We start from the raw sequence: 11,949 nt of genomic DNA, 5'->3' as shown, positions 1-11,949 counted from the left end.
CAAGACCATGTGTCAATTTGTGTGGTTGCTTTGATTTGATTAATGCTGTGTTTTGAAGATTGATGATGCTTGGAGCCTTGGATAATTGTAATATGTAACTGCTAATATTGAAATTTATTTCCTTTGATGATGGTGATATTTGAATTATTTTTAGGTAGAATTAAAAGAATTTTAAAGTATAGAATGTTTTTTTTATTTTAAGGCAAATTGGGAACTGTTTGTCCAAAATGGGCTGGCTAGCCTGGCCAGACCCGTTTCCAGCTTGCCCAGCCCGTTTTTAAATCGGGCTGCAAACAGGTACAGGCTGGCCCAGCCCATTTTGGACAAAACGGGACGTTTTGGACGGGCTGCAAACAGGTACAAGCTGCAAACATGTACAAAACGGGACGGGCCACGGGCAGCCCTACGGGCCAGCCCTTCCCACCCGTTACACAGCCCTAGTCCTTATAGACTGCATTCTCTTTAGAATAAGGGATGTAATTTTAGGCCTATTAGCTTTATTTCTCTTCTTCCCTCTTTCATTTTTTGCTTCTACAAACTTGGCTTCAAAAACTTTCAAGCCTCACCCAAATCAAAGACAATTGTCTCCTTGTCCTTAATAATCATGATGTACCTTCTTTCCTCAGCCTTATGACTGTTAGATTCCTAGATATTAACCTCCACATCTTGACTTTTCATTTTCATTTTTGTTTCATCCTTCCTAATGCTAATTTGCTCGTTAAAAGGTCTTGTGTCTTTTTTTTTGTCCACTTGTTTATTCTTTTTCCAGGTTTTGCCCATTTTTCTAACCACTGTGGTTAACAAGTGGCTCATTTCCTTTCTAACAATTCTCAATGCTCTCCCTTATCCTCGATTCCATAGTAGCTTTCTTCCTTGTCTACTCATTTTGATTCCTAATACCTTCATCATTCTCTTTTTCCTCTGATAAGGCCTTAAATCTCGACTTGTTCTCCCACCCTTGCTCATTAATGTTTGACTTATAGCTAGGGTTTGATTTTATATGATATGCCCTTTTGTTCTCTGTGAAGATAAGTCATTGTCTGAACATATGCTTTGCCAACATCCATTCACTAAGCCCCTCCTTGAGAGTAGTGAAAGGGTCACTGACCATAGGATCACCTATGACGACTGTCTCCTCTTTTTTTGATTGAACCTCTATATTTTTTGACGAGTTCTACACTTCATTTAATTTTTGATTTAGTAAAGGGCAACTCTTTTTTCAATGTCCATATTTACCATAGTTGAAGCATACAACATCAAGAGCCTCATATTGTAACCTATTAACACAATTTTGAATCACAAAACGAGATTGGAGGGGGTTGTTTAGGTCTATCGAAAACTAACTCACACAAAGCAACCTCTTTCAATTGATGTTCCCTTATTCAGGTGTTAAGCCAATGTGTTCATATGTACCTTTAACGCTTTACCAACCATATTGCCAAGTTTCAACATGAAATCTTTTGAGTAATAATGCATAGGGAGAGTTGGAGCCTTACCCCAGACTGCCACTTTGCGTACAACATTACTATATAAGTTGAAATTTAGGCTCCATCTTTGTACTACTAAGTAATGACCTTGTATGAGCCAAGGCCCTTCAAAAAGAAGCTTTTAGCTTAAGGATAGATCTAAGGCTTTGAAAGTAAAGGAGTTGTTTGGAAGATCAATGATCTCAAAGTTGCTTGTCTTCAAACCGTTCAAGTTTCTCTCTCATTACCTTCAAAATCATGCTTTTACCTAACACCGTAAGAATCCTTGCATCATTCCATGGCATGCATAGTTCTTTAGGACATGTATCCGACATGTCTATCTTTAGGAGGTTATCGAAAATGGCTTATTGTTCCTCAGATAATTTAGGAGTCATTTTTGCTTCCTCTTGAAGCCATTCCTTCATTAGTTCAGTAAGATCCTTCTCAACAGCAACATCTTCCTTTCCCACAAGTTTCTGTTTATATGAGATTTAAGTCTTCAGAGGCTTCATATTTTCATCTTTCTACCTCATCTTCCTTTTTCATGTGGATATCCTCATTGCCCTCACGGGAGTCTCCCATCTCCACATCCTGATCTCATTTCCTAGTATTCTTAGCAATAACATCCTCATCTTGTTTGGCCGCTATGCTCCAACTTACTGGAGTTTCCTACTGCCCACATGTGCCTTAAACTACTTGCACTCATTCATTGTTCATGAAAGTTTTTTTTTTTTCGGATAATGGATAGAGTCATTGATTTCACCTAAAGTCTTTTTTTTCATCTTTTTTACACTTACTAATTTAAATAATGTAAACAGTACACTTATTAAATGTGTAAGTAATGAATACAACCAATTAAAACATTAATCTAGGATAATTTACTTGAGTGATCATTAAATGATTGAAGGGTTAAAAAAAAGAAGCAAACAACTATATAATATTATTTTTTGGAAGACATTATATAATATGTTGCATAGAAATTGATATGCGTATCAAAAACGATACATATTCAATACGTCGATACTTTTATTTTTAAAAATCTATGATATGATATGTTTCCGCTACGTGCAAATATGTTTATAAAAAATATTAAAAATATTAATATAATTTTAATTTAGAAAATATCCAACATCACATACATATATAGTTCTTTATAATAATATCAATCAAAACATAATCATTAATTATACTTTTATTTCATCCAAAACTTATTTTTATCCTTTTATTAGATATAAAACTTAGTTTTTAAGGTAAATCTAATCTTTGACTTTAAAAGCAAATCACATGAATACATTAGAAACCAAAAAAAAATTAATATTACAATATTAATAAAATTTAATTTCTTAAAAAAAACATCAAAGTATCTGTTTTAAAGTATTAACTGGCAATTTAAAAGTATCAGATACGTATCAAAAATTAAAATTTTTTAAAATTAAAAAATAATATTTCAATACTATATGGATACATATAAAAAAATATTAACAAGTATCAATATCAAACAAAATACAAATATAAATATGTAAGGTAATTTAAAATATCGGTGTTTCATATATTACTACATGACACCTTATATATAAGATGACCCAAGAAGGCACATTTATAGTTATGATGGAAGTAGCCTAGTATAGATTATCAATTATGAAGGGAAATAAACTAGGATTATTAATTATTTCACGCGATGAAAATATCAGTGCCTAACTGGGGAAGGATTTTTGAGATGGGGTTATTTACTGCACTTTCCTTCTTTCGAGGAGGAAAGATATTCATCTTTACATATATAGGACATTCACAACTTGATTCGATCAACTCGTAATTTAAATCCTGAAAAGATTTCGTACGTTTAGATTTCATGTTTAACGCTATGGGAGTAGTTCTGGTAGATAAAATTTATGGCCCTATACATCAATCTAGGTTCAGCAGGCAAAACATGACATTAGGGTTTGGTGCAAAGGTTCAATGCGAGGGCATGTATCCCAAGTATCTGCACACGTACAACACCATAGCCATTTTGGTACAAACAAAATTAAAAATTATGATCAAACAAATTCACTCTTGCAACATCATCAGATACACAAACCAACATGCAAAGTTGTTAAGGCTCCATAAGTCCAATCCAACTCTGTATATTTTTATTTTATAAGCATGCTTGAATTACTTGGTAACCGACGTTAAGATGGACGGAGATTAAAATGAAAAAACTTTTTAAAAACTGGTTTAGATTATAAAAATATTTCAACTTCAATTAAACTCTAAATGAGTTTTTTCCCCCAAAAACGAATTTCTAACTTCAAATTCACGTTAACTTCTACATGACCTGTTGGCTTATATTTTTTCTCTTTTCTCTTCTATATTAAATATTTAAGAAATTCCACTCATTAGTTACAATGTTAAGTTTAACATTGTTTTAGTTATTAATTAGTCAAGAAAATATACAAAAATTCATCAATATTTTGATCATTAAACATCTCAACTATCTTTTGCATCAAATCATCAAAACAAATTTCAATTTATCTGACTAACTTTTTCAAAAAAAAATATATATTCAAACATAAATCACATTATATTCACCGACTTTTCCTCCCACCTCAATTAGCTAACCTCAATTGTAAATTTTTTAATCCAAATACACACTATGCCAGCTAGAACCATCCACACCAACTTAGCTAATTAGAACAGCGAACTTCTAGTTATCCCAAAAAAAATGGGCAACAAAGTACCCTCAAAAGTGAAAATGGCATTTAGACGTACAATATAGATTTGGAAGTCCTGTGATGATTCCTATCAGCTTTCGCTCTAGCTACCTCATTTTCTAAACCATAGTTACAGTCTTCATCTATAGATTGCTAGCCTCAATCTGCCTTCTAGTCGGATTTGTCCAGTGCCGCCAATCTTTCAACAAGGGGAGGATGAGAGTAGTGATAAGCAGAGTACCAAGGATCTGTATTCATGGCCGACAGATTCTCCTCCTGAACAACGGCCAAGTTAAAAAGTGCAGTGGGGGGAAAAACCAACTACAGTGGCACTTGAAAAATGTTATTTTAATTTTCCACACAGAAAAATATCTACGAAAAGTTTCGACTTGACATTTGAAATGTGTGCATCGTGTTGTCTCAAAGTAATCACGTATCATCCATAATATAATCATTTGGTCAAATTTTTCAAACTATCACTAGCGTCACCATCGTCTCTCAACAAGACAATATCACTCTTCAAAACAATAAACTTACACTTTTCTAACGCATTTATTGCTCCTCAACCAGTGACTTTTAAGGCATTGCTTAGAAGACATTCTCTATTAAATATGTCAACTTCAATCTTCTATTTTCTAAGTACTTCATTTAATTAGGCTATTCACAGACCAAACCATGTCAGTACTAACAAAATAAAAAAATGAATGCACAAAGCATTGGAAGATCAGACACCTGCTCATCAAAATCCATTATAATAGGATTAGATGCAACAAAAACATATTGCATTTTGGAGAAAGATAGAGAGAATGAGGGGGAGAGAGAGAGAACAGAACTCGGAGGTCACCTGTAATTTCACAAGACCAGATCGTAATGCAGATGCATATCCAAGCTTCTTAGCAAAGGAATCGGCCTACATGGGATGATATACATAAATGGACAGAAGATACACAAACTCAGGCTTAAACTGAAGTACAGCAAAAGGCAACTGGAATTACACTTACCTGGAATTCAAATGATCGACTCACAAGATTCAGACCAAAGCTGACTAAGTGCTGAAGAGGAATTACAGTGTGCTGCAAAAACAGCCAGAGACATAGATTAAGCATCTCAAGTCAAACTACTTATAGTTAATCCATAACACTAGCATGAAGACCACCCTAATAGCAAAAGTTGTATAAATGTTGAAGGATCATTATACAATAGCTGTAATAATGTAAGAAATCAAAAGAGACCCTCCGCTCAATGACTTTTGGAGATCAGTATCCTGTCATGGTCCACCAAGCACAATCCTGAAATACATTTCCCAATTAAATCTGTCTCTCAGGTTCTAGCAGAGTTCATTGTTTGTTCCACTCGACACATCTTACACAATCACACCCTAGCATTATGCAACCTGGATTAGAAAAATGCACTAGATGGTGTCCCTCCCAAATAGCCACATTAAGGGTAAGATTATTAAACGGAGACATCTCTTGCTCTTTGATGTGCCAGAGGGGATCCTCACTAGAGCATGCAATGCAAACAAGCAAGTAAACCCAAAGGGGAAAAAATCACATCCAAGTTCCAAAATCAATAACGATTTTCATCATTGATAGACATAGGGTACAAACGAACCCAAATATATGCGTGCACACGCAGCCAACCCATGTAAACCAAGTAGTCAAATTTGAAGCATATCAAGTTTGTGGAGTGAATTGATATACAAGTCATCCATGGGCGAAAATATCAGTATATAAGAATCTCTCATGCAACAGGCAAATAACAATGTCGCATAACATTGTTCACAACTATACTAAAGTACCTGGAATATAATAAGTCCAATAAGGACTGGCTGTGTGTCAAACCCGAAACTTCGAAATAAATCAGTTGAGTTTCTCACAAGAGTATATCCTCCAAATTGCAATAGAGTAAGAATCTTCACCACATCCAAATAGTGCGTCAGGAAAGCGTCAATAGGTTAATAATATTTTCAACGTAACCAGTTGCAATTCTTTTTATTTAAATTTACAGTCTAAAAAGATGATATTCCTTCAATAGCTCAAGCAATGCAACAATTGTAGTGTACCTCTGAAACTAATGCAAGAGTGAGAGAGGCAAGACAAAGACAACATAAGAGGCTAGTGTATTATATCTTATATATTATATATTTGATAATCAAATGATACCTTACGTCTCCACCATCTTCACAAATCTCCTCCTCACCAGAGTTATCATGTGATTTTAAAATAAATTTAATGTTTTCACATTTTGTGATAGTTTAGGAGGTTGAAGTGTCTGTTTTGAAGTTTGTGTACTAAAGTTGAAATTAGAGGATTTTTTTTTTTTAATCAACGAAATTAGAGGATAGTTCAAGGGAGTTATATGCAGTTTTCTCCATGTACTCTCCTAAATGCACGTAGGAAATAAAACCACAATGAGTAGAAAAATTTAAAATAATTATTCCCAAATAAATTGCTAGAGCTAGATCAAATGCTATAGGAATAACTAATAAGTACTTCGTGATCCCCTCCTTCATGTCTTGATAATGAGTTACAAATTTTTTAATATCATGGGTCATGATTACTAAGTACAAAGATTATCAACCGTATAATTTAAGTTGACAAATGCTATTGCACAAACCTGCACAGCAATAAATGAGTACACTGTGTGGCTGAGCTTCCAATGCCCAAGTTCATGGGCAATGACGGCAACAATTTCTTCATCCTCTTTGCACTGCAAAACATGATTAATTTAATAATGTGAAATACAAACAATATACAATCCCATGAATTCAATAATGATTACTACAAGAATTCATGATTATGTATTTATTTATTGCTAAAATTACAATAAATTTCATGGGAGCTGTAGTAAATGCAAAAAATTGCCTTTAGTGCTAGAAATTTTCACCAAATTGATCCTTAAGATTTCTTAATCACTTCCTGTAGAAAAGTATACAAACACTTACAAGTTAACTCTCTTCCATTTGAGTATACATTTAAACATGAGAAGAGAATATACCAATGCATGTAGGAAATAATCCCTCTCCCAAGGAACCGCATGTCCTAACAAGCCACCATGATAATAACATTCACCAAAATCTATTTCTAAATTTTTAGTGAGTTCTTCAACAGGAAATTATGGACATGCTTATCAGCCAATGTATATATAGATATGAATTAGTTTTTCAATACAACATTGAAATTTTCATCATAATCTTCAACTTGGAACTTTACAAAATATATTTCATGTCAAGAAGAGAATAGGCAAAAACATACTCAGACTCATCCCAAAATTTTAAAACAAGTAGCAGCTTCAGCTAATGTGAATTGAAACAATTTCATAAAAATAAGCCCTTCTAATAGTCAATAAAATGCATAGAAAGTAAAATTAAAATTAAAATAGAAGTATAACGTAAATTCCAGAGTTAGTAGATCTAAACCTGCTGAATCAATGTATCATAAAGTACAATTCGCTTGTTCTTGAAGAATCCATACATATAAGCCTGCAACATGTGTTTAGATAAATTAATTCAATCAAAATTAACAAAGGGAAGCCAACAAAAATATGACATAACATATAGAAATAGTAGTTATAAAACTTAAGGAAATCCAAGCCAATAAGCCACCACGTATGCATCTAGCATGAAAGAAAATCAAATTTCATTCTGTTGTAGTCTCACATTGCTGTGGCTAGATCTTTTGGATCCATCAACAACAAATAACTTCTTTAATGGAAACTTGAGGGAGAGAGCAAGTTTCTCAATTTTCTCCTTGAGGGTACCTTCTGGAAGCTGTTCACCAGAACAAGGCCAGGAAACGATTAGTAAAAACAATATACTTGGTTTTGGCCAACAAAGGGCAGTACATTCCCCAACAGTACTTCACAAGGAAGGTTTAAAATACTCACAGGGGTGAACTTATTGAACAGAGGGGCTATAAGAACTGGATAAACAGTCATCATCACAATAGAAAGAACAAACATAAAAGCCCAAAGATAGATGGCAAGATAAGGACCTCCTTTCTGCAACAATTCATAGGAACATTAGAAGGCATTAAAAACAAAATTTAGATCACCATGATAGCGTATGCTTTGATCATAAGAACATGCAACATAAAGCAGTAGATCACAATTAGCTACAAATCCAGAACCAGCCAAGAATGATATCAAATTTCAAGCAGAGATTGCAAGTTATTGCTGATTATCTAGAAGCATAGGATCTTACCTGTACGATGAATATGATTGCAGCTACTATAGGTGGGCCAATTATAACAGAAAGGCAGACTCCTTTCACCATGTCCCTGAAGAATAAAGCTAATGTTTGCTGTGCAAAGATGACAGACGGAAAATAGCATAAGTTAAGAATTTTTTAACAGACTCATGTTGAAGTTACCATAATGAGATTTTTAAACCAAATTCAAAAGTCAATGACCACAAATATGGGCATAATAAGTAACATACAAGACATATATGACTGAAGGACAGATATATGAACCTTATTGAAACCATGACGGGCCTCAATCACAAAAGTTGAGTACAGTGAAAAAGGCAAATCAGTTATCTGCATGGAAGGAAGAAGCCTACAATTAACTTTATTAAAATTAAAAGATATTAAAACATCAAACAACTTTAACGTACTATGAACACATACATGAACAAATTTTCAAATAAAAGCAACAACAAAACCTTATCCCATCAAGTAGGGTCAGCTACATGAATCACACAAAACCATTATACTCTATCTGAGATCAATTCTACCATAAGCCATTAACCGAGAGATCTCAATTAATGACTTCTTCAAGTGTCCTCCCTTTACCTATCTTCATATGGCTAAAGACTATCTTCTTGGCCACTATTGGCCTTCTCATAGCTATTAATGGACTAGCATATATGATATTTCAACTCCCCAAAATAATGAAATAATTTGTCGTTGGATTTTAAATAAATTACAAATGAAAATTGAACTCAAAAACATTACTAGTAGCTGCGAGCGCAACAGATTTCACATAAGCATCTATAAACCCCATGAGATTAAGTGACAACATGATCCCTTGCAGATTTTAAAATAGTGACCATATTGCTCCAAGTTTTCAAGAGACTGTAACTAAGTTTGTCTGTTTGTGCTTGAAAGAGCATGTAGGTTGCAGTGTGAGGGGTTTAATCAAACAAAACCAGAAGGGAGGGGGTGGGCGGAATATGATAATGATCTAGGAGAGTGCCTGGCCTCTCAAAAGTCAAGAGGGTTTTGTTTCTAATTGTTCAGCGTGTTAAGTTCAAAAAGCACTTGCTTTCTTCTTCCCTTGCTTCAGAGAAGTGAAATATTGTCCATAAATAATATGGAGCAGAAGATTTCCAATGTATATAGTAAAATGAAGAAATGACCAATCTTTTGCCCAGGTCAAATACCAAGATTAAAGGGATTTCCTCAACAATAAATGGAACCTATTCCACTTCTACTATTCTTGTAAATGACAGAAGGCAGGGTCTGATCCAACAAAACCCATAAAACTTCCATATCATGATTCTAAAAAAAGAAAAGACAAGAAAAGGAAGGAAGGAAGGAACAATGAACAGTATAAAGAACCCCAATCCTTCTAATGAAGTTGACTAGTCATAAAACTGGACTGCATGCATTATACGTACAACGCAAGACTTAATCCTCTATTATTTCCAAGAACATATGACAAAAATACCTGTGACCACACCATGACACCAGCTAAAAAGGCAAGGGTATGTAGTATCTCATTTTCAGCATTGAGACCAACTAATGCCACAAAATCTCCTGATTTCTGCAATAATGAAAAGAAAATTAAATGGTGATATTAACATTGAAAATGGTGCATTCATGTTTGCAGAGCCAAATTTTTACCTTCCAAAACCAGGGCAAGATGCCACATAACAAAATTGCACAGTCCATCAATATGGTCACAAACTCATGAACAAAACGAAAGTGGCTGAAAGTAAAGAAAAATCTGAATATAAGACTGCTCACAATAATCCTAGCATGAACATGCCAAACACAGCCTCAATATGAAATAGAACAAACAAACCTTTTATCAAGACTGTAGGCTCTAGATTTCTCAAATTTCTCCTGGCTGATTACTCCTTTCAAAGTATTTGGAAGAGTAGGCAGTTTGAGAGCCGCATGTTGTCTCACATCCAAGTAAGTTTCAAATATGTACATTACTATCATAAACCCTAATGAAACAACGGAGGAAAACAGGAAATGAGTGAAATATCATGATAACAAAAATCCTAGGCATAATTTGCAATGATTAAGAAATTAAGATGACGGAATTGAGGAGAATAAGGGACAGCTAACACTAGATAAATGCTTGGAAGCTACTGACTAGAAATCTATGAATAGGGCAGGGCTATTGTATACAGTGCTGATTTCAATGGATTGGCTGTTGATTATGATTGATTACATTTGATTAGGATTAACTGTACATAATAAGGCAGATTTTACTTTGTAATTATTAGCAAGATTATGTTGTATTAGGCTCTATTGTGATAGAGCTTTGGCTCTCATCTCCAGTATCTGTTCACCCAAATCTGCTTGGAAAGTGTCGATCTCTCTACCACAGACCCTCTCCCTCCATGCCCCGCTCTTTTTAGTGCACTTTGATGCTTCTTTGGTATTGTCCAATAGAATACTTACTCATAGGTCATCTTTTCTAAGAAAAGTAACACCCCTGAAAACACAAGCATTCCGCTCTAGCAAAGTACTGCAAAGCGCATCAAAAACTGAAAATGCCACAAGCTCTACCCTTCTTTGTTTGGCCAAAACTTTTGAACCATATAAGAAGAAATTGATCTGAATCCCGTCAAAGCACCCCTCAATCTCAGTTTTACCATTGCCATTACTCATCAAAAGTTGCTCCAATAAAATTGATGTCTGGCAATGTAAGAAGCCAATAAATATGTTTTACTTCTACCCACTATGGCATGCTTATGGAGCTGCTCTAGCTACCATCAGCAGGCGGTTAAATGAAAATCCTTTGCGGCAAACCAGCTGCCATTAGGCCTTCTAGCAACTCCGTTTCTTATTGCTTTCAAGTATTACAATCTTCTTGATTGCCTTTTCTTTTAAAAAAATTCCAAATTGGAATTCGGATTATTACTTCTATCTGGTCGCCACAAACCATATAAGCCCCAACGGCTGTAGTTCAAATAATAGCGTATGACTTTTAAATTGCACATACTCAAGCCACGCTTTTGAAATTAGTAAAAATAAAAATAAAAAAATCTAACCGCTTAAAAACCATATTATTCTCTCCCTTGCAACACTCAGCAAAGAAAAGGTTCCGTGTACAGAAAAGGAGGAATGCATATGTCTCTATAGCGCTGGTAGAGAAGGAAAATGCAAATTATTGATGTAGGTGAAAAAGGTCGCTAGGACTTTCGCATCCGGGATATCGAAAAAGCCCTAAATTAACGATATCCTGAATCCAGAGGCCGGTATTGATGATTGAAAACCAAAACTCCATCCAAAATATCGTCCGAAAAGAATCCTGAGTAATAAATAAAAGGATATAGAATCTAAAGAAAGCAAGCAAGACGCAAAGACAACCCAACAACAAGCAGTTCAATGAAATGATTTCATCTTGCATCTAAGATGACAACGGAAGCGAGGCAACAATAGCCATAGCACCACTGCAGAGAGAATGGATAGCTCACCAACAACAGCTTCCATGTACGGAAACTCCATGATTGATTCAGTCGGTCGCTGCAGTCCCAGCAAGAAATGAACAGGGAAGTGAGAGGAGGAGAGAAGGAAGCAGTGCGCGGTCAGTCACTTAGGGCTTATAAAC

At 34.7% G+C, this 11,949-nt stretch overlaps 1 protein-coding gene across 1 annotated transcript; it reads right to left on the bottom strand.

Annotated features, from left to right (window-relative positions):
• Positions 1-4,003: 4,003 nt before the first annotated feature.
• On the bottom strand, positions 4,004-11,949 carry LOC129288601 (CAAX prenyl protease 1 homolog). Its single transcript, XM_054925252.1, has 14 exons — positions 11,816-11,949; positions 10,186-10,333; positions 10,005-10,089; positions 9,829-9,924; positions 8,631-8,696; positions 8,361-8,459; positions 8,045-8,158; positions 7,818-7,928; positions 7,578-7,640; positions 6,776-6,868; positions 5,958-6,071; positions 5,158-5,229; positions 5,001-5,066; positions 4,004-4,432 (listed from the first exon to the last, which is right to left on the bottom strand). The coding sequence occupies exons 1-14, from the start codon at positions 11,844-11,846 to the stop codon at positions 4,328-4,330; spliced, it is 1,263 nt and encodes a 420-aa protein (XP_054781227.1). The 5' UTR covers positions 11,847-11,949; the 3' UTR covers positions 4,004-4,327.

The sequence above is a fragment of the Prosopis cineraria genome, unplaced genomic scaffold, assembly GCF_029017545.1.
Source record: "Prosopis cineraria cultivar Desert tree isolate PC_DT_omini unplaced genomic scaffold, ASM2901754v1 PC12, whole genome shotgun sequence".
NCBI lineage: Eukaryota > Viridiplantae > Streptophyta > Magnoliopsida > Fabales > Fabaceae > Prosopis > Prosopis cineraria.
This window is presented reverse-complemented; position numbering and strand designations above follow the sequence as displayed.

What these genes read in the sequence shown, in the direction of transcription:
- LOC129288601 (XM_054925252.1), bottom strand. Translation starts at nt 11,846, where the DNA reads ATGGAGTTTCCGTACATGGAAGCTGTTGTTG. An exon ending in TCTTGCCCTGGTTTTGGAAG is followed by an intron (nt 9,925 to 10,004) that starts GTAAAAATTTGG and finishes TCATTATTGCAG; the next exon opens with AAATCAGGAGATTTTGTGGC. An exon ending in ATGATACATTGATTCAGCAG is followed by an intron (nt 6,869 to 7,577) that starts GTTTAGATCTAC and finishes CATGTTTTGCAG; the next exon opens with TGCAAAGAGGATGAAGAAAT.